The sequence below is a fragment of the Poecilia latipinna genome, unplaced genomic scaffold, assembly GCF_001443285.1.
Source record: "Poecilia latipinna isolate Pla-1442-1.1 unplaced genomic scaffold, P_latipinna-1.0 Scaffold2208, whole genome shotgun sequence".
NCBI lineage: Eukaryota > Metazoa > Chordata > Actinopteri > Cyprinodontiformes > Poeciliidae > Poecilia > Poecilia latipinna.
The window spans coordinates 82,441-104,321 of record NW_015114824.1 but is presented as its reverse complement, the minus strand read 5'-3'; the positions used below and the strand labels follow the sequence as shown (position 1 = coordinate 104,321).

The 21,881-nt window shown below is 36.5% G+C and overlaps 2 protein-coding genes across 2 annotated transcripts; both read right to left on the bottom strand.

The window, feature by feature from the left end:
- Nucleotides 1–317: 317 nt before the first annotated feature.
- LOC106936735 (nicastrin-like) lies at nucleotides 318–3,182 on the bottom strand. Its single transcript, XM_015017919.1, has 3 exons — nucleotides 3,061–3,182; nucleotides 1,025–1,126; nucleotides 318–559 (listed from the first exon to the last, which is right to left on the bottom strand). The coding sequence occupies exons 1-3, from the start codon at nucleotides 3,116–3,118 to the stop codon at nucleotides 333–335; spliced, it is 387 nt and encodes a 128-aa protein (XP_014873405.1). The 5' UTR covers nucleotides 3,119–3,182; the 3' UTR covers nucleotides 318–332.
- Nucleotides 3,183–3,593: 411 nt separating this feature from the next.
- copa (COPI coat complex subunit alpha) lies at nucleotides 3,594–21,126 on the bottom strand. Its single transcript, XM_015017920.1, has 30 exons — nucleotides 20,917–21,126; nucleotides 20,526–20,639; nucleotides 20,372–20,445; nucleotides 20,160–20,240; nucleotides 18,742–18,818; nucleotides 18,487–18,596; nucleotides 16,213–16,322; nucleotides 15,194–15,293; nucleotides 13,886–14,104; nucleotides 13,655–13,805; nucleotides 13,497–13,563; nucleotides 13,337–13,412; nucleotides 13,124–13,206; nucleotides 12,369–12,594; nucleotides 12,141–12,279; nucleotides 11,248–11,410; nucleotides 10,172–10,318; nucleotides 9,897–10,086; nucleotides 9,712–9,807; nucleotides 8,480–8,568; nucleotides 8,228–8,351; nucleotides 7,557–7,646; nucleotides 7,359–7,462; nucleotides 6,439–6,585; nucleotides 6,132–6,272; nucleotides 5,868–6,050; nucleotides 5,379–5,489; nucleotides 5,120–5,281; nucleotides 4,829–5,023; nucleotides 3,594–3,910 (listed from the first exon to the last, which is right to left on the bottom strand). The coding sequence occupies exons 1-30, from the start codon at nucleotides 20,954–20,956 to the stop codon at nucleotides 3,851–3,853; spliced, it is 3,669 nt and encodes a 1,222-aa protein (XP_014873406.1). The 5' UTR covers nucleotides 20,957–21,126; the 3' UTR covers nucleotides 3,594–3,850.
- Between the last annotated feature and the right edge of the window lie 755 nt (nucleotides 21,127–21,881).

Sequence of the window (21,881 nt, the reverse complement as noted above, 5' to 3'; positions counted from 1 at the left end):
TAAATATCCAAAATAAATAAATAAAACAACAGAAACAAAAAATAAAGTGAATTATGAAGTCTTTGTAAACGACATTATCCTTCAGATAAAGTACTAATTGAGACCAAAACACCAGACTGAAGATTTTTACCATCCAGTTTTTGGTAGAAAAGAGAAAAGCAATAAATCATGCAAATGGAATTATTGAGCTTGTTTTAATTTATCATACAATTAACTTTCAATGCAAGTTTGCATTAAAAGTAGTCATGTCACTTCATGTCAACAGTCATGAACATTCATAAAGACTCCTTCATGTTTATCACAGTGTCATGTCTGTTTCTTTTATAAATGTTTTAAAGCTCCAACCTTGAGCTGGAAAACCAAGTTTTCAGTTTTAATAATGAATCATTTTCATAAACCTCTGCCCTCTGGCGACGGGTCACCGGCGAACCGTACCTGGTAAAGAGTGAAGACTCCATGATGACCATGTAAGGAGGATTGCGGCCACTACGAAGCACAAAGTCCAGGTTTTCTTCTGACTCAAGCACATGGAGCACTCCAACATCGCCCGACAAAGATGCTAAACGGACAGAACTAAATATTAGTAACAGCAACAGAACAGAAACACAACAATAAACATCCTGAAAATTTACTTGGTCTTCAACTACATCAAATAATTTACTATAAAAAAATCAATAATATGCATCGATTCTGGGGATGTTTTTGTCACAGAAAGAACAGTTTATCAGATTATGATCCTTGGATATTTATATTGCAGGAATGTGTGTTTTGCTATGACCTTTAACCTTTACAGCGCTCTTTCTATCCACAACAGTCACACGGTTGTTGGTGTCAAAGAGCGAAACCATAAAGAAAATGAAGTAGCAATGATTACCTCTATAATTACTGGCACACATCATAAGGAGGTGGACAAAACACCTTTAAAATAAACTGCAACAACTTTATGTGGTGGAAAAATAAAAAGCTGCATATATTTTGAATGTCAGAAGCAGCTAAAGCCACATATATGTGCCGCTATACTCACACTGACAGCCTATTTGATGGGTTGAATTAAGAAGTCGAACACACGGCACAGTGTAGTTGAGCTTGACGTAAATTTTGTTTTCCACTGAATTACAACTGACACCTGCAAAGAGAAAAAACACAAAGTGATCATTAGAAAACCCTAAAATTAAGTTTACATTTATATGTATTATAGAAGACTATTTTCAGAGGTTTTTTTGATATTTAACACGGATAATTCACTTTTTCAGACATCATCACTGAAACAACCAGTTGTGGAAAATGTATAAACCAAATGATAAACTAACATGCTCTATTATACATTTGTTAAAATGTCATTGTTTTACTACAATGATCAAAGTTAAAGATATAATGTAAATTTATGGCAGATTTTGCTTTAAATATGGAGATTAACGATTAAACAGATACATCCACATTAGCTTTGTTAACTACTTTTGAAAAAATAGCTTCAAAACTACAGCTGTTCTAAAAACATTTACCATTTATTTACATTTAAGATGACATCTGTCCAGATATAAATCCATTTTGCATCACAGCAACAAAATAAAATGTCCTTTTAAAATCTAAAGGAGATTTTTACTAATAAAAATTGTCAAGAACTCAAGATTAAATTAATCTGGATAAGAAATGGCAGCCAGTTCAGAAATGTATATTATAATGTTTCTCCATTAATAACAAAGTGTATTCATTCAGCAGGCATAAAACTGCGTAATGACGTCCATACCTCAGATAAAAGTTTAAGCAAAGTTTATAACCTTAAAATTAAAGAGGCAGTAAAATGACTTTTGCTCAACATTTAGTGATTTGTTTTTATTATTATTATTATTTTACATCTTGTAAATTGAAACTATGGAATAAATTGCTCCTTTGCAACACTACACGCCTTGACTCTCTGAAAGTGACTTTTGTATTTTAAAATAAAAAAAATACAATAAGTTTAGTTTGAAATCGTGGAAGTGAATCTCAGCTCTGCGGAAAATCACGAGCAGTCACACTGATGCCAAGTCACCATGCTGAAGTTGGTTTCTGATTCGGCGATTCATTAAAGGGTTTTTCTATCTTTGAACAACTAATGTTCAAAATATATGTAGAAATAAAATCACAAAATGGTCAAACCTGAACTGAATTATTTTAAATTGTATATAGTTTAAAATAATTCAAAATAGTTTGTTTTGTTAGCAGTGCCAAGAAGAACCTGCATTTAATGTTGAAAAAATAAAAATATACAAGATTGTGAGTTTACAATGCAGAACTTGTCAGCGAAGAAATCATATTTTTAAATAATTTAATTAAAGTAGTTGCAAAGTAGGACGTTTTTACTTTTACATGTATTCATGTTAATTATGACATGAATACATCTTTTAAGTAACACGTATTCCGTCCAATTCACATTTTATGAATCTAAGTACTTTATTTAGGATTCAAACTTCACAAACTGTGTTTAAATAAATGTTTTCTGTTCTGTACAGAATAAACATCCTTCAGTTATAAGACTAGCCTCGATCATAGGCCCTTTTGAGTTGTCATAAACAGATTAAAAAGGTTTCCCAGCTCACAAACGGTACGGTATTCGCCGGAATGTGATTGTTTACTGCAGAATTACATAAATCCGGTATAAATACTCTACGTACTTTAGGACTTTGAATTAGAGCCAGTTGAAAGGTGGTTCTGATTTCTTAAAAACGGCCAAATAACCTCTTGCCGGTGTGCCAAAACAAAAGCTAACTTCAGTGTTGTTTCTGATTGACTTAAAAGTCAACTCTGACCTTTGACAAGACAAAATACGGTCATTTTTCAGTCTTATGTGAACGCAACTGTACTAAAATTACCCCCATCCCTCAACGCAATTCCTAAACTTGCATAAAACGGAGATTTGAAAGACAAACTGTGCAGCTGTTGCTACGGCTAACTAGCCTAGCATCCAGCTAGCTACGGCACAAGGAACTATACCAAGCTAATCTAATAAAAGACAAACATACTTCAGCTAATGCTAGACATAAAGCGCCACAAACTCGACAGTCTAACAATTCAACTTACCACCGACAAACAGACATAATGCCAAATATACAATCCATTTGTTCGACAACAAATCCATCTTCCTGGTTTGAAAGGCAGAAAAACACAACAGGAAGTGAAGATCTGGGAAACACCCGGGTTCCGGTTTTTTGGTTCCGCTTTCCTTAAGGACCTCCAATACGTAGACGACGTTAGGTCGCCGCCATCTTGAAAGTGGCAGTGGAGTGCGTATTCATGTCTGAGGAACACGGACTCCATATGAAGTACTGGAACTGATTCTTTTATCAGGATTTCTTCCCTTTGGAAAACGTACAAATAAACTGAACAGCATCAAATTTATTTATTTACTTGTTATTTAAGACTTGGTGAGCTTGGGTTTTATAATCCCTCACAAAGATGGGGTAACCCCAGTTCAATTGAAATCCTCAATCTCCTAGCGTTGTGGTTCATCAAGGTGAATCCAGATCCACATTCAAGAAATAAAAACCTAAGGTAGAGGGTATTTTATGTACCACCAGAGAAAGCAAAATACAACAGAAATATGCCAAACAATGCGGTTTTCATCAATATCAGGTATTTTATTATCGTTTCAGATGAAAGGACCAGTGCCACACACTTTGAATGATTAATTTTGTGCTCAGACAAAATTAACAGTAATATTTCTATACGCTTAAAGAGAAGAGAAGACAAAGAAAAGCATTGTTTATATTCATTTCAAAGTTATGGAGTAAAGACACAAGACTGAAGCGGTTAGCATTTGCTCAACTAGTAGATGGTACGTTGGATTTGTTTCGCAGAACGTTTTCTCTTCTTAGCGGAACTGGAGTGGGCTCACACGCAGACCAATCACATCCTTTCCGATCTCCGTCACCTGGAATATAAAATTATAAGTTAGAAGATAAAAGAAAGCAGCAAGGAAACCTACTTCCTCCCATTGGTTAATAATTTTTCCAATTCTATAGATAAAAATAGCCAAAATAAACTGCATGGAATTTTATTAATTCACATTTAACAAAATGAAAACCAAATTTACAATTACAAGCAATGAAAATAAAAAATAGTAAATATTGCATCACATGAAACCCATCTATGTGAAGTTTATACTAATCAATTTGTTTTACCTCTACTACCATTTTACTTTTGATTAACATAATTGTGATTACACAACTTAAATTCAGAATTTTAAATGTCTACTATAACAAATAATACTAGCAGAACACATTTTATTTCATATAGCCATTTCTAAAAGTAGCTTGTGCATTGTACAATCTTGATATTTCTGCTGATAAAAGGACTATCACGACTTAGCTGATTGGGATTTTTCCACAGGGTTTAAAATAAGCTAAAAGACCTTAATTAACCCAGACTTTTAGCTTTAAAATGCTGCATTAGTCCTAATTTCTATCCTTTAAACATGATTTGTATAATTAGAAATACATTTTAAATTTTAAAAGTTTCTAGGAGAGGAAAACGTTTAATTTCATCTCTTTCCATGTTGCATAGATATCAGCGTATTCTGTTCAGCTCATATTTTTCAATCCGTTCAGTTTTCTCTATTCCCTATTATGTTTTCTTATCCATTACATTAAAATTTTTGCTGTAAAATTAGTATGGCTGTAAAAAAAAAAAAGAAAAGCTTCATGTGAACTTTTTATTGAATTTTTCTCTTTTAAAAACAGTTAACAGAACAGCTGTAATGGTTAAACTTTTGATATTTTTTCATGGCAAGTGTGTTTTTCTATAGCTAGTTTGGTGATTTGCTAACAAATTCACAATCCTCTCTCTTTACCTGAGTGACCCTGCAGATCTGGCCTTTGTATGGAGGGCAGTAGCAGGCTCCAGAGAGGGGGCACTTCTCCACAGGACGCCCTCGGTAGAGGGGAACAAAGGAGGCAGCGCACAGATCAAACGGATTGTGGGGGTCGTAGTTCAGCTGGTGGGTGTCGGTTAGGGTCTTCTCACAAGCCGCCAGGATTTTACGGGTCTAAATCACAGGAGAGGGAAGCGATCACTCAATGAGTACAAGTCATTTATGACAACATGATGGGGGCGGGGGGAAATAGAAAGAATCGGTGACAACCTGCTGTGCAACATCTGGCTTCGGGCCAAGCTCCAGGAGGCGCCGCGCAAATCCTGCGGCTGTTTTAAAGTTGCGAAGTTTAAAGAAGAGGTTCAGAGCTGTGCGCAGCACCAGAACCATGTGGACCGGCTGCAGGTTGCAGTGGGTGAAATACGCAGCCATCTGCAGGAAAATACAGAAACAGTTAAAAAATAATAATAATAATAATTTCTGAATATTTAGAAGAAAAAACAATCAGGTATGATCACAACATCTTTACCTCGCAAATCCTCTTCTGTTGATCCAAAGTTTCTTTAGGCAACTTCTTCCTCTCAACCTCCATGGTCAGACCCACGATGTACTCTCTGCATATTGTGATGAGCTGCTGAGCCTAAAACACAAAGTTATACATTTTAAAATATAAATAGATGGAAATATAAAACTATGATAAAACAATACAAATAAACTAAAAAAAAGTGTTTCAAATCACTATTAAGTTTCTAGCATTAAGAAAACACAAATATTTTTTATAATTCTAACTCATCTAAAACAAGAAAAGTTTAGTCTGATTTATCTTCACAGGCTGACAACGAATATGTGTCGTTTTATTATCTGTATGAAAATAATCTGGTTTAACTGAAAATATCATTTTAACATGTGTAGGCTTTTAATAAAATGTTAAACTACAGTTTGAAAATAAAGCCATTTCCATTGAAACTGAAGCATGTTCAAGGATTTCCAGCACCCATATAAGAACCGACTGGCTCACCTCTGCAATCTCCTGCTTGTTATCGACCACCAGCAGAGGAACAGAAAGCAGGATGGCTCTGAAGCGCTCGACGGCTTCCTCGAACCTCCCAGCCGTGGTCAGCTGGTAGCACTGCTGGAGGCGAGAGATCAGGTCGGAGAGGCGCAGCCCCACAGCAGGCAGTCCCTGCTTCGCCCCGCAGTCCTACAGAAACATGCCAGGGTCAGCAGGAGGAACCTGAATCTACAGCAGGCAGCTGAAATACATCGCAGCCAGCAGACGCACCTTCCAGTTCCTCTGAGGGTGACCGCGCAGACAAGGTAGAGACGGCAGCCCCAGGTAAGAGGTTCGGCCTCTAGACAGAGTCTGCATGAACAGCGACTTGTAGGGGTCAAAGTTCACAACTCCCACCTGGTCGTGGAGCAGCTGTGAAAAGAAAAGAGAGGCCAGTCCGATATTAATATCTGTATCAGTCCTAATACTGAAAACATTTTTACGTCATGACTAGTTTAGTGAGAATGATTGCAAATGTAGAGTACATGTTAGGATTTGTTGCACATTAAGCTAGCAGGACAGAAAAATACAAACATACTCTCATAGCGGTTTCAAAGGATCCAGCCAGGATGTGGTCGACTGGCAGCTGCGAGTTGTTGCACCACATTTGGGTTGGACTCATGCCCTTGGTTGGCGGCACGAAGAATCCATCTTCTGTTGACCCTCCTGCTCCCAGAGGAACGTCCTGATGGGTGGAAGAGAATTTCAGTGTTACTTTTTACTAAGATGGATCAAAGTATAAAGGAGCTTCAGGGTAAAACAACATCTCTATTGATCAGGCCTGGAACAATTAATCAAATTAATCGTGATCAATCGATTAATGGAATAACTTAGTAATCGATTAATCATTAACTGAATCATTAACTGAAGTAAACAGAATTTAAAAATGGCTATTTGATGCAATAACCTCTCACTCAGAGCAGCAATTAAGCCAGAAATGTCCAAAAATAATATGTACATTTTTCATTTATGGTGGAAAAGCTTTCTTTGTCTGTAAATATGTTCTACCCAGAACTCAGGAAATGGTCTAGTTTTAGATTCACCTGGTTCAAATTCTGTGAAATATGTACAGTTTATTTATCAAAACCAAAAACAAAATAGAGAGCAGTAATTTTTAGCATGCTTTGCTACAAATTACCAACCCTACACTGAAGGAATGTTATTTTGTTGCATTTTAGGCAATACAATTATTTTCTCATTTATAAAAGGAACTAAATTATTTAATTATTTGTGTTTTTTGTTCTTTTCCAATATGTGTCTAAATAAAAAATCTGGAGAATGTGCCGATATTTCTGATCAGAATAATTGCTAGAATAAATTTATTACCAAGTTAATCATTAGTTGCAACCCTAATATTGATGAAAATATGTAGAATTTCAGCCTTAAAAGTTTAGAAAAATTTTTTTTAAAAACATTTTATGATTTTTGTCTTGCTTCCAATTATGTTTCTCCTCTCACCAGCTCTGGAGGAAGTTCCACTTCTTCGTCGATATCCCAGCCTCCTCCTTCCTCTTTGCCCAACCCCTCATCTCCTAATCCATCCTGGGCATCAATGAAGCCGTCTGAGAAAAAAGGGAAAATATATTTAGTAAATATAGAGGAACAAAAGATTTAAATCAACTAAAAGAAGCTTTGGAGAAACAGTTTCTGATTTACCTTCATCCATGGTGAGCTCAGCATCGTCTCCCCAGCCCTCCCCTCCCGCTGCCTCCATGTCCAAATCTGCAGCCATCTGAACGGCTTTACCTACAACAAAAACATCACCAGCTTCATGTTTGCATAATTAACTGAGAGGTTTGAGTAATTTACACATTCAATATTAAGGACATTACTGTACTCTCTACTTTGGTACAGATTTGTCTAGCAGTTTTATTAAATCGGAATGGTTTTATAGATTTTAGCTACAAAAACATGAAAATAAAACTTTTTTGTTCTTAATTCAAGAAGGAACGAAAATGCATGAGTAAAATCTTTCAACATTTTTATCTTATGATTAACATATAGATGCAGGAACTGTGGGTTTGGTAGGTCTTTCCATTTTAATCTGAAGTATTAAACGAGACCTTCCAAAGTTTGAGATTTGGTTTTATAAGCCAACCCTTCTTTAAATCTTCCCCACAGCTTCCTCCCTGACCGGTCTGCAGAGTTCCTTGATCTTCATGTGGTTGTTTGTTCAATAATATCTCCAAGAAATCTCTTTGTGTTGATCCATCACATAAAATCATAAAAAGCGGTTGTAATGCAACAAAATGTGGAAAAGTCCCATTGTCATTGATTCTTTTCGTCAACGCAGCGCATCTAGAGAATAATATCTGTGAATGACTCACCCTTTGCTGCAATGGCTCCCTCAAAGAAGCCCTTGGACACGGTGAGCAGGGGCCAGTTGGTGTCCAGGGGGTTGATGGGAGGCGGCGGCTGCAGCAGCTGTGCATTAGGGTCGACTTCTGGCACCTGCACGGCACAAAATCAACCATCAAGTTTCGGACGAATCTAGAATTTTCTCATTTGAAATAAAGGTTTCCAAGCAAATAGTGTAAAGCTGGAAGTTTTAAGATAAAGATTGTGCTTTGCTGACTCACCGTCTCCTTTTCTGGGTCAAAGGTCTCCTTCAGTGCCTCAGCCTCTTCATCCAGCCCATGAGTGGCTGCAGTGAGGTAAGCCAGAGACTCTGCAGATAGTGATTAAAGAGGCAAAAAGACATTACATATAAAAACGTTTTGTTGTTAAAATTGAAAATAAAGAAGCATACATTTTTATGATTCTAAAACGGTCAGCCATTTTTACTGGTCCTAATTATCTGCAAGGCAAAAATTAAACTATTGTGCATCCGTAAAAATATGTTGTTTAACGTAGTTATGTTTGCTTTACATCAAAACTAACTATTAAGTTAGTAAACCAAAAGAAATGTAGATTTCTGCATTTTGAATGTAAACACTGCAACATAATTAATAAAAGGAAGTTTTAGAATATTGTGTGTAAGAAAATAACTAAATATAGATGCAAATAAATTATTTTACTGCAAATATCAGTTTAATACATAAATTGTGTTCAACCGATCAAACTGTATCAATGGACATGAAAAAGAAGATTGTCTTTAAAGAAATAAACTTTTACAATAGGTTTGAATTAACCATCTGATGTTTAATGTTTTTCTTTGTGTTCTAGACTTTGTAACCTGTATCTTTAAAAGTACTACATGAATTAAAATATTCTTACTAATTGAGAATCAGGTTGTAACAATGTAATAAGACATTAATATAAAGTAATATTTGGAAAATATATTTACTCCAGTGGTATTTGCAAAATACATTTTAAGCCCATTGGTTTAGCAGATTATTATAACAATAAAATATTTTATTATATTACACACCTAAATAAACATTTTTTCCAAAGTTTAACAGATTTGATTAATCTTTAGTCAAATACTTATTTTAGGCACAAATTACAAACCAAACTCAAACATTAACCCGTTTTTAACATTTTCGCTGCTTGAACTGGAACAAAGGGTAATTAAGGCTGCATGCCATTAAATTAATTAAATTAAACATGAAAAGTCAAATAGTGAGGTGGAACCTGTTTGTATCTCCATCTAGAAAAACAACACAGGAAGACAAACTAATTTATTGTAATTAAACCTAAAAATCTAGTTTAAATCATGTATATTTAGGTTAATCTGAGGTTCTTAAAATTTGAGTCACTTTCTAGATTCAAATATAAATAAATTGAAGGAATAACATGTAAAACTATGAGCAAATATTTGCACAAAGGGGCTGAGTTGATGTTTAAAACTCAGTGAGAGAAATGAACTCACTCTGTCCACAGTTCTTCAGGATTCGGACTCTCTCACTGACGTCCCCCAGATACAGAGCCGCCTGGTAGTGACCGCTCATGTCCTTCCTGATCTCAGCTGCACATAAATCAGCCGACATGTTAGAAAATTAATCACATTTTAACAAAATTACCAGAAAACTGAGCAGAAAACTTGTCAGTACTCACCGATCTTCATCATCTTGCGCAGCTTGGCCAGATTACCAGTGATGAGGTAGAGGAAGGTGAGCTTGTCAAAGTTCTTGGTCCTCTGGTAGCACATCTCAACAACCTGGTGGTGTCCCTGCAGCAGCGCCGCCTCGCCCAGACGCTCCCAGCAGCTGCGCTCATCTAGGGCCTTGGCTGCCTCCAGCGCCACCTGAAATTACAGCAGGAGGAAAATGATTGAGGCTTCATCTTCTCCAGAGACTCATGAACTTTTGCCCAACAAAGACTATTTTCACCTCAATGTTTCCGCATTCCAGAGCAAGGCTGAAACGAGTCTTCTCATCTTTCACAAAGTGGAGCGCTACCTCGGGGTAGCCCTTTTTCTGAAGGTAGGCGATGATCGACTGACCCACCAGTTTGGCGTTTCGCACCATGTGGAGCACCTAGAAGAACAGCAGTAAGGGAACAGAAGTCAATAAACGGATGTGCCAAAACTTTCACCTGCTGAACAGAAACAAAACTGAAGTTAACCTCTTTGGACCTAAAGACAAACTATCTAGAGTCAATGCACAGCTTCAGTTATTGCAACTAAAAATCAGCAATCAGGCCCGAAATCTGACCTGAAACTTCAGAGCCACATAAAGACAGTTACAAAGTCGGCCTTCTATCACCTGAAGAACATCTCCAGGATTAGAGGACTCAGCAAGATCTAGAGAAACTAATCCATACATTGAGCTTTAGCAACAGTATCTTCACAGGTCTGACAAACTGATCCAAAACGCTGCTGGTGGTATTCTGACTAAAACCAGGAAGTTAAATCACATCAACCCAGTTCTAAAGTCCTTCACTGGCTCCATGTAGCTCAGAGAATAGACTTTAAAATACTGCTGCTGGTTTATAAATCACTGAACGGTTTAGCACCACAATACACTAAAGATTTGCTGTTGTCATAGTAACCTTCCAGACCTCTCAGGACTTCTGGTTCTGGATCCCCAGAACCAAACATGGAGAAGTAGTATTCAGCTTCTATGTTCAACAAGTCTGGAATAAACTTCCAGAAAACTGCAGAACAGTGAAAAATGTTCTGCAGTTCAGATCAAGACTGCTTATAGCTGCTTTTGAACCATAATTAGTGAAACATTGACTGATGTGTGTTGATAATTTTAACGATGGCACTTGACAAAATGTAATGTCCGTTATTGGTTTTCACAAATCTTGACTGTATGATGAGTTTCTAATGTCTTATGTTTTCATGATGCAAAGCACTTCAGCCTTGCTGAAATGTGATATGAGAATAAACTTGGCAGAAATATTCAGGGAAAGTAATTAGAAATACAACAACTCAAAGCAAAGCTTAAAAAAAAAAACAAACCTCATCATATTTCCGATTAACCAGAGCCAACTTGAAGCGGTACTCAGTCGGGTCGATGGTGAGAACGCGAGGCCTGCACTCCCTGTCCAGACAGTAAACACTGTTGCCTCTGACCCGGGTCACATAGATGGGCAGGTCAAGGGTCCGGATGATGCCATGATCACTACAAAAACATTAAACCGCAACGTTACAGAGTCCTGATATATTTTCAGATAAATATATTACATTTTGAAATATGGAAAGTATTTTCTGGACTATAAGGTGCACATTTTTCATAGTTTGGTTGGTCCTGCAACTCGTTTTTTTCTTCTTTGTGTTGCATTTTTTACGCCACAGCAGCTTATAGTCCAGGAAATATGTTAGTCTCTTTTGAGCCTAGCTCAAAGATCTCACTGACAATTAATGGCAGATATTTCTACAAAAGTCAGGTTTTAAATTTGAAACCTGAAAGATAACACTGACTGTGAGGAAGACATGGAAAAGAATAGACCACAATGTCCAGAAATAAAAATATTTTTTCCTAGGTTTTCCTCCCTCTTCTTGAAAACATTTCAATCAAATTTCTTTTTCCAAACTGCACAGAAACCCTGATGTTCTCTCTAAAGAGTTAAAAAAGCAGCACTATCATCTATACCTTGGGTTCATTTTACAAATTGTCTGCAAATTTAAAATACATTAAACACCTAAATTACAATTTAATATGCTTCTGTGTATATCCTTAGCCAATGGAGTATAACTAAATTGTAACGGAAGACGCATTTTATCAACTAAATCTGCCCAGGACAGGCAAAAAAGGGAAAACTTTTCAGCTTTACTTAATAAAATATGCTTCCAGTGTTAAAATATTTGAACAAAATTTAAAAAACCTAAAAAAAAAAAAAAAAAAAACTCACCCTGAAGTGAGGGCGTATTTGATGTGGTTGGAGGTGGTGTAAATGAAGACGCCGCTCTCATCCCAGGCTCCACTCTTCACTCTGATGTTCTCATGAATGTTGCAGAGACTTTCCAGCTTACGGTTGCAGATCATAATAGCTAAAGGAGATTTTCAGACAATAAAACAAAATGGATTCCATCTCAGCAATAAAAACTCAGAGGGGTTAGTGGATGCTTCAGATATTTACCGTGTTTCGCCAGCAGAGCCACGTGGGAAGTGTCGGAGCTCCACACCACATACTTGACCTTGGCGATTTTGACCGTGGCCAGAGAGCGTTTCTGCTGCACGTCGAACAGCGTGACGCCGTCGGCGTCGCGCAGCAGCAGCGAGCCGGTTCCTGCGTAGAAGATTTCCTCGCAGCTCGGCACCTGGACCTTCTTCACTATTTCATTTTTCAGGTTTTTAATCAGAAGCTGCAGGGAAGAAACAAATAATCTGATTAAAACAAGCACTTAACACACAAAGACAAGCACTTTTTAAAATCAAAAATGCATAATTATTTCTTCACTAAAAAGGGAGATATGATTTCAGAAACCAAGTATTTTTACTTCGCATAGAGCATTACAAAAACAGTTACTACATGGGTCATAACACTAGGCTGAATATGAAGTTTATTTTTTTAAACATGTATTTTTTTTTCAGATTTGATACAGTTAATTTTTAATGGAAACAGACGTTTAAATAGTTATTATTAAGAAAAAAAGACAACTAAATTGGAAATGCTGACTAATCACAGATAAGGATAAGGTATTAAATAATAATAGTGTGTCAATTTCACTATTCAGCAGGATTTCACTGCATATTTATGCAAGTTATAGAACTAGACAAAAGACAAAAATAAAACAAACATTTGGCTAAATTTTTCCAAAATGCTGTCTTGAAATTTTGGCAAACTTTTAATTTTGGCTATTTTTCTTCTGTACATTTTTCAGCAGGACTCACAGAGTGCATGCGATCAAGGACTGCAAATCGGTTTCTTGCCACCCACACTGCAGTCAGGCCAGATGATCGTTTTCCCTCCGGCGCTTCAAATAAAAGTACAAAATGTTTACATTAAACACAAAATCAGAAAAAGTCAATGAAAGAAAATTATTTGCATAGAAACATTATATAGTTTTTGCCACAAGGGGGCATAATATTGAATATTTCCTTTACCATCGGGATTCTGGGAGTCGCTTTCTTTGGGAATTGAGTAGAGGTCGTATGTACTGTTCTCCAGGTTGGTCGCTCTCTAAAGAAAATGCAAATCATGAAGCAAAAATATGGAAAAACAATTGTGCTTACCAGGAAGGCGTTCTCAGAGAGGAATACGTACCGTACAGAGCAGGACGGCGTTCTCAGCAGGATTGTAAGACATGCTGAACACCGGGAACTTGGAACCACTGAGAAGAGGAAAAACAAGTTTATTATGTAATATCTGTCTAAACTCCCTTAAAAAGCTGCACTGGGAAGATTTAAAGTAAAATGGCCAACCTGCGGAGCTGCATGACGGCAGTGTCCTTGCTGCTGTTGAAGTCCAGCTGGCGGAGGAAGCGATCTTTGACGTAGTACAACATGTTGCCATGCACAGCGTAAGCAGGACGTTCCCGTTCCAGCTTGAAGACGATCATTCCACTGTCATGACCTGAAGGAAACGAGTCACATGTTCAAAAAAAACAATTTTAAACTTAATGAGTCCGGACGGAAGTTGCTGTCACTGCCTACCAGCTGCAAACAGGTTAAGGTTCGGGTGGGCTCCCAGCACCCAGAAGCGATCGTGATCACGGCGAAAGGTCTGAACTCCGGTCCGCTTGGACATGTCCCACACCCGGATGCTCTTGTCCTCAGAGTTGGACAGGATGAGCTCCTGGCGTGGATGGAAGACGGCGCAGGAAACGTTGTTGTAGTGGCCGCGGCACGTATCGAGCTCCCACGCCTTGGACTCTGAGCGGGGAAAAAAAAAGAGAGGGAAGGATTTTATTTCTAGGAGTAGATTCAAAGTAAACAGAGCTGGATCGTTGGTTAAAAAAAAAAAAAAAAAAAACTTTATTTGGCCACCGAGTATCAGAAAAACATCTGCAGATGATTCAGTGTTTCAGTGGAAGATAAAACATCTTCCAGGGATGAGCGGAAGTTCAGGCTGGACAATAAATCAACTTTATCCATTAATCAAATTTTTGGTTTTTAGAGATTTAATTTTCGGAAAATCTGGATTTTTTCTTTTCCCACCAATGCTCTCGTTTGGTTTCCATACTTCGGAGTGATGTCAGCACTTCCAGGGCGGCCATCTTGTTTAACCAGCATATTTTTACAGCTTCTTTTAATTTGGACTTTGAATTCAGGTTATCTCTACGGTAGAATAAGAAATGGGGCCAGACTTCGATTTCTTTTCTTTAAATTATGAGAATAAAATCGTACAAAAACAGAATCAAAATAACACGACAATAAAGTCATAATGTTACCAGGATAAAATCATATTAGGAGGATGAAGTTTTGAAAACACCTACATGAAAACAACATTTTAAAATAAGGAATGTTGAGCATTTTGTGAGTTTTACAGATAAGAAAATACTTTATCTTTTAAAACATCAGAATCATATTTGAAACAGGAATTTGAAAAGGTTGTGTAAACAATTGAAAGAAAGAAAGAACTATGTCACGTCAGATCATAACTATCAAACATTTCTGTTTCTGGTAAAATTGTGACTTTTTCCTGTTAATATTGAGTTTAATCTCATAATTAAAATAAAACTTTCATAGCCCAACCCTGATACTTTGTCGTACAACTCACATTAAGGATGCTGCTTTATGAAAATATTTTCTGTCATTTGTAATTTCTTACTTGGAAAAGAAATAGAGAAAAAAAAAAATTGGATCTGGTATGAAAAAAAAAATCTGAGATTTTGTTTAGAAGCCATAGTCACCTGGTTCTAAGATGCACTGATTTTTTAAATATATTTTCACAAATCTCATGCATTTCAGATTAAGTAGTTGTGCAGCAGACATTATATAAACCAGTGTCAAATGTCTCACCGTTCATTCTCCAGATCTTGACCTGCCTGTCGTCGGCTCCAGACACAATGAGCGGCATGGTGGGATGGAAAGCAGCCCAGTTGACCCCACGGTCGTGTCCCTGCACACAGACGCACAAATCAGATCTTCCTCCAATAAGAGAATCAGAAAGACACTAAACTGCACAAACTTAAAATATTTCTCTACTTTCAGGGAATCTGGACTAACAGATCAGCTTCATCTCAAAATCTGTATCACTTAGGCTGGATTATCCTACACTAACTTGATCCTTTAATAAACAGTTTGTGGACTGATACTCTTATCTTGTTTGTGAAATTAATTTTAACATTTGTTTCAAAACTTTGGACCCGAGATATGGATACAAAAATTATCTAGAGTTAAGATAAAACTGACATGTCTTGTTTTTTAACAGAATTGCATTATTTGTGGTTTCTATGCAAGTAACAAAAGCTCTAAAATTATTTTTTTAAATAGACAAATACCAAAGTTGAAAAGTGGAAAATTTAATTTCCCTTTGTGATTAATAAAGTATTTCTGAATTTAATTTTAATTTTATCTTTTAGTCTGTGGAAAAAGGAACAAAAAGGAACAAACTCTGAACCTTTTTTCTATTCTCTGATACTTGACCATAAATACCACTACGTGAAAGAAAAAATAAAACTACATACTGTTCATGACTACAAAGAATACAAAACTGCAAAAATGTTGCACCAGATAACTAAACCAAAACAAACTTTCCAGGAAATCTTAAGAAATTATTAAAAGTAAAAAACTTTTTTAAAAAAGCAGGCAAAACAACATTTAAGAAAAATCTGTTTTGTTAATGTATTGGAACAATAAATGAGTTTTCAAGCTATAGCTTCAGTATTACAAGTTTTAAATAAAATCTGAGTCTCTGTAAATTGAAATATAATTGAAAACATCTGAAATATTTAGCTCTGTGTAATAAAAGTCATTACAATAATTTAATTTTTCTCATTTGTTATACATTAATTCAGTGGGTGAAAGTCGCTGCGTACCTCCAGTACGTGCTTCACAACCGCATCAGAGGCACCAAACAGGTCAACCCCGGTGATGCCGCGCACGTCCGTCTCCACGGCGCCAGGAGACAGGTTCTTCTTCCTCAAACCTGGAACCATCATTCAGAGCATCGCGTGCAAAAAAGGAAACGCCATTTTCACATTAACCACAGCCCAATCACAGTACATGGGAGGAAGGGAGACAAACACACTAGATGGAAATGATACAAGACAAAAAAAATAAAAATAAAAAAAGCAAACTGTTGGACTACCGAACACACACAGGGTTGAAACGCACCAACACAACCATACCACCAACAACACTACTGATTGGGTTATTGATCTGTGATTTGATTGGACAGCATCACAAAGATTGTATTACTGATTTCAGCCCGTTAATATAACGTGGTGAACAGGTAGCTCAACAGTGTTGATAGAGGAAGGAATGGCAGTAGGAACCAATGTGCAAGTGTGGATGTTTCCTGAGAAGAGCATGGGACGAGGATGACAGAGTGTGTGGACTAGGCTGAATGGGGTGGGGTTGGGTGGTGGACAAGACGTGCTCCGACTGGGCACTGAATGCCAGAATGGGAGGATGATAGTTGGTCGGGTAGAAAGGCACATGCATGTTTCAGTCTGGGTTTTTCAGCCCCATGCAGGGTTGTTAGATATTGAGAGCAAAAACACAAAATCTTACAAAGTATTTGTTGTCTAGTTTCTAATGTAAATGTTTCACAACACTTGAAATAAGACAAAACTAACTTACAAAGTACCTTTTGGCAAAATACAGAAACTTGTTTTAAGTCAATAGTCTGTCAACACTGATAAAAAAAAATAAGTAAATCAACAGGTATGTGGTCAATATCAATAAATAATATATCTGAAAGAATATTCAATATTTATAAATATTCACTGTACGGTTCTGATCCAGAACATTCTGGGAGATGTAGGCAGAGGAAAAGCTTTAGCTGCTCAAAATATCACAGCCAGCTAAGATAGGTTGATGGAATCAACTGACTCACTCGCTCTTTGGTTACCTAGCAACTCACTCATTCTTTGGTTACCTAGCAACAACCTGCCCAGTAACTTGAGCAGCAGCAGTTTAAGGTTCCGCCATAACTGCTTAAAAATAAAAAACAACAGCGTGGAGTGAAAACTGTGGATCAAACAGGAAAGGTCACACCATGAGTCTGGCAATATTTCAGATGTTTAAAACTAATCAATATTTATCTATATCAACAATTATTGATGGACTGATATGAAATGCTTATATCATGATAGGTTTTTCACTGGCAGATTTTTTCACTTATAACATGGATTTATTAAAACTGTAATTATTGACTTAAAACAAGTCCCTATATCTTGCTGAAAAGTCAGTTTCCTAACTAAAGTTAACCTTGTTTCAAGTGTACCAAGATATTTACACTACAAACTAGGCAAAAAGATTTTGTTTTTGCAGTGAAGCTATTGTTATGCATTAGTAGTAATGGCAACATTGTAAGATTACAAATTTAGAGAAGGAGAGGAGAAAATCATGCAAGTTTCTTTGGTATGTAATAGGAATATTTATGTATTATTTAAAGAAATTAGATAGTTTAATCTAATTAGTAGTCGTAGCTGAAAATTAACTCACAGCGGTTTAAGCTGATGCAACATAAGCCAATCAGTGAGATGAGTTTGGATGCAAAGTGAGTCTTCCTTAAAGCTAAATCTGGCTGCACATTCAGCTTCTGCTGCAACATCATGCAGTTTATATGTCAATAACAAAACACATGAATGCAGTGATGCCAAGTACACACATACATGAAAGTACATAAGACTCCAACATGTAAGGGTCACAGATCCACCACATCTTTACATGTTTAGAAATCAAAGATGAGAGTCAAGAGCTTCTCCAGTTAGTACAAAGACAAGAAACAAGAACAAAGTTGAACACTAAAAGTCTGAGAAGCATGCAAAGCCACAGAAACACTTCTCCAAGCTGATATTTGTTGAAATAATTTTTACGTCACTAAGTCACTACGTCAAAAGTACTGCACAAATCAAGGTCAAAGACAATATTTTATTCAAAAATAAATAATTTTAGATTGGAATCAAATATAGTTTTTTTTCTCTGTGCTAAAAGGAGAAGTGTTTCTGCTGAAAGTTCATGAGAAAGAAAGCACTCGGGACTGGACATTCATCCTGATCCTGCCTTCTTTCTCCTCCGCTGAGCCCCACATCCCCGAAACCCGGCCCACTGCCACCTCTGCCCCACTCCTCCCAAACCCTCACCGGAGATATCCCACACTCGCACTGTCTGGTCCAGACTGGCGGACACCACCAAGTCTTCTGATGGGTGGAACTGGGCGCACATCACGTAGTGGTTGTGTCCTGTCAGCACGCTGATGGAGACATAGAGCAGAAAAATCATTACATTTCTTTAATTCTTATGAAATTGCAAGCTTTCTAAATATCTTATGTTAATGCAAAGTCTCCGTTCTTTTCAGGACCATTGAGGAACACGGAATTGTGTACAAATTTGCTTACCATACACAGGTCCTCGACTGCCAGTTCCAGATGCGGATGGTCTGATCATCTGAGGCACTCAGAATCCACGGATATTCCTGCAAGTAATGCTCACAATTCACTCAATAAGACTTTATATGAACCTCTGAATCACAGTTTTATTGTCAAACAGCCTCACTAAAGCAGCTGACAGGACTCCATTTTCTCTCTATCATTTTTATGTTTTCTGTTATTACTTTAGGTCTTATAAATGTCTACGTTGTTTTCATGTGATGATCATCTGAAATTGGGGAGTATTTTAGAAATTTTACTTTTTCAGTGTCATAATTATGTGGAAAAGCATCAGGGCCAAGCTAATAAAAATAAATAAATTATAAAATATATAAAAAATGTCATAATATTGTGAGAAAATAATCACATTAGAACTGAGCTGAAATCATGAGGAAAAAAGTCATAAGAGAAAATATTTGTAGAAATACAAAAATAAGGTAAATAGGAATGCAATTTCATCGTATTTTAGGCAATAAAGTGTTTATATTTAAAAGAGGAATTTCATTGTTTGCATTTTGTAATGTGTTTCTAAATTCTAATGTATCTACAAGGCTTGGTAGTTAAATGACAACTCTATGGAATGTACACATTTTTACATAAATGTTAGTTGCAGCCCTAGTATTTTCTTTTGCCCCTAAAGTAGGGTTGTAATGATACAATAATCTCACGATATGATACACGATATTCTGCTCACAATACAATATGTATTGCGATATTCAGCAAACGATACAATTCAATACACGTTTGCGATTTTCTGAAAGATTTTAGAGGGACAGAGTGATTTTGGTGACATTTTGTGACTGTTATAGAGTTGGATTGAATTAATTTTACTGAAAACTGATTAAAAGCACCAACTACACAATACCTGGCTCTGGTTGGACATGGACACAGACTTAAAGTTGACAGCTGGCCAAAATGAATCAAAGAAGTGGTGAGAAAACATGTTTCTTTTAATTGAAACAGTACAAACTGTAGCTTACATGCATTTATAAAGTAAATAAAGTGCACCAAGTACACTGCTCTGAATAGTTTGATACCTTTTTAACCTTGACACTTAACATCTGAAGGAATCACTCTAAGCCTCTCCCGGCGAAGCAAGCAGTGAGTGAGCAAGGTGACAGTTGGATGTTACGATACTTGCGGATGAATATAGATTTTTTTCTAGGAAAGAAAATATCCATATATATCGCAAAATCGATATTATTACACAGCCCTAACCTAAAGTACAGTCTGTTATTATTACTTCTATTTGTGTGTACGTCTACATACTATAACTGTCTTGTCACATTGCTGCTGTCATACCTTAATTTACACACCGAGGGACAAATAAATTTGATTTCTACTCTATGTTAAGAATAAGAATGTGTTAAACTTGTGGAACAACTCACATGGTGAAAGAACGTAGTTCTGATGTAGTCCAGGTGTCCCAAAAGGGTAAAGAGACAGCGTCTCAGCTTGTAGTTCCACACCTGGTTGAACAGATATAATGTTAGAGATTTCCAGAGATAACGGTACCATGAAAGATCCAAACATTGCTTAAATCATGTGATTCAGGTTCATATGTGTGTTGCTGGTCATGCAAAACAGAAGCAGTGATCACCTTGATTTTGTAGTCATCTCCTCCAGACACAAAAAGAGGCTGCTGCTTGTGGAAATCAATTCCTCTGACAGGACCTGTAGGGAACAAAACAAGTTTGTATGGAAAACGATGCAAAACTTCAACTAAAACAAACATTTAAAAAGAGCTAATTTACCATCGTGTTCATCAAATTTGTCGATCAGTGTGCACATCCGATAGTCCCACAGCTGGATGACACCATTGTGCAAACTTGCAAGAACCCATGGCCTTTTTGGGTGAAAACTCAGACCTGAAATATGAACACAATTTCAACTATAACCATGAATCCGTTAAAAATCTGAATAGCAACATTAGCGATAGCTACGTAGATGTGCAAGTCGTGTCATTTTAACATTAAAAGAGATACTAAATACAAGACAATGGCAACGCTGTATAGAATATACAAAACTAAAACAACAAATCCTTTATTTTTTAACCGTTACACCTTATGGAATAAATAGTTGGTAGAAGTATCGCCCGCTAGCTGGAGCTAGCATCGATGCTAACTGCTATTAGCAAACTCTTACCTTTCACACGCGCAGACTTGGTTTCAAATTTTGTTAGCATCGTCGCTGTTCAAATCTTCAGGACAAATTATTAAAAACTATCCTTAAATTGTCTCAATCCTAACAAAAGGAACCACTCAAATGTTGCAGAAAGATTGTTTCAGACGACCTGGTCGCCTTCGCCCATTTAGCCGACTTCTCTTTTCCTGACACGTAGTCGCTTCTGACTTCCGACGCAAATCTGACGCAGAAAGCTCCACGGCACGGGCGCATAGAAATACAACACACAGAACGGCAATGACAAGCGTCTCTGAGCACAACAGCTAAAATTCAGTCATGGCAACTCTAGAAGACCTGTTTCTTTGCGGATTTACAGCGACGATAAACCATAACATTACACATCATAATTATAAAACTTTTGCAAAGAGCTGCCTATGGTTCAGAGGTGGCTAGAATAGCTAAATATGTTACTTAAATGAGAGCAGCATTATTTTAATATTACATGAGCCGAAGTAAAAGTAATCGTAAAACATAGTCAAGTAAAAGTGAAAAAATAGGGCTATTTGGCACTAAATGGTTGATAAAAGCATCTTAATTTGTGAAAACGATGTAATCAGACAGACACAAATATAAAGTTATGTGCAATTTTTCTAAGGAATAAAGTAAAAATTTACAAAAGAAAAAAAAACATTTCAGAAGAAGAGGGTTGAATACCCAGAATTTGAACTCAAGTATGAGTAGCACTATTTTAATATACTTTTACAATACTTTAAAAGTAAAAAGAAGCTTGCCAAGAAATATATCCAGTAAAAAAAAAAAAAGAAATAAATTTGTAAAAGACTATTGAAGTACTGATTTACCGATGAAGATGGAGAAAACTATAGGAAGTTCTGGCATTTAAAAGAATGTTTAAAAAAAATCATAATTATAAAATAAATTCAGGCAAGAAAAAACATTCAAATTACTTCAATATAAACTTTTGAAAC

What these genes read in the sequence shown, in the direction of transcription:
- LOC106936735 (XM_015017919.1), bottom strand. Translation starts at nt 3,118, where the DNA reads ATGGATTTGTTGTCGAACAAATGGATTGTATATTTGGCATTATGTCTG. An exon ending in ATTATGTCTGTTTGTCGGTG is followed by an intron (nt 1,127 to 3,060) that starts GTAAGTTGAATT and finishes TTCTCTTTGCAG; the next exon opens with GTGTCAGTTGTAATTCAGTG. An exon ending in CCATCAAATAGGCTGTCAGT is followed by an intron (nt 560 to 1,024) that starts GTGAGTATAGCG and finishes CTGTCCGTTTAG; the next exon opens with CATCTTTGTCGGGCGATGTT.
- copa (XM_015017920.1), bottom strand. Translation starts at nt 20,956, where the DNA reads ATGCTAACAAAATTTGAAACCAAGTCTGCGCGTGTGAAAG. An exon ending in CAGTCGAGGACCTGTGTATG is followed by an intron (nt 18,597 to 18,741) that starts GTAAGCAAATTT and finishes TGTCTCCATCAG; the next exon opens with CGTGCTGACAGGACACAACC. An exon ending in GCGAGTGTGGGATATCTCCG is followed by an intron (nt 16,323 to 18,486) that starts GTGAGGGTTTGG and finishes TGATGGTTCCAG; the next exon opens with GTTTGAGGAAGAAGAACCTG.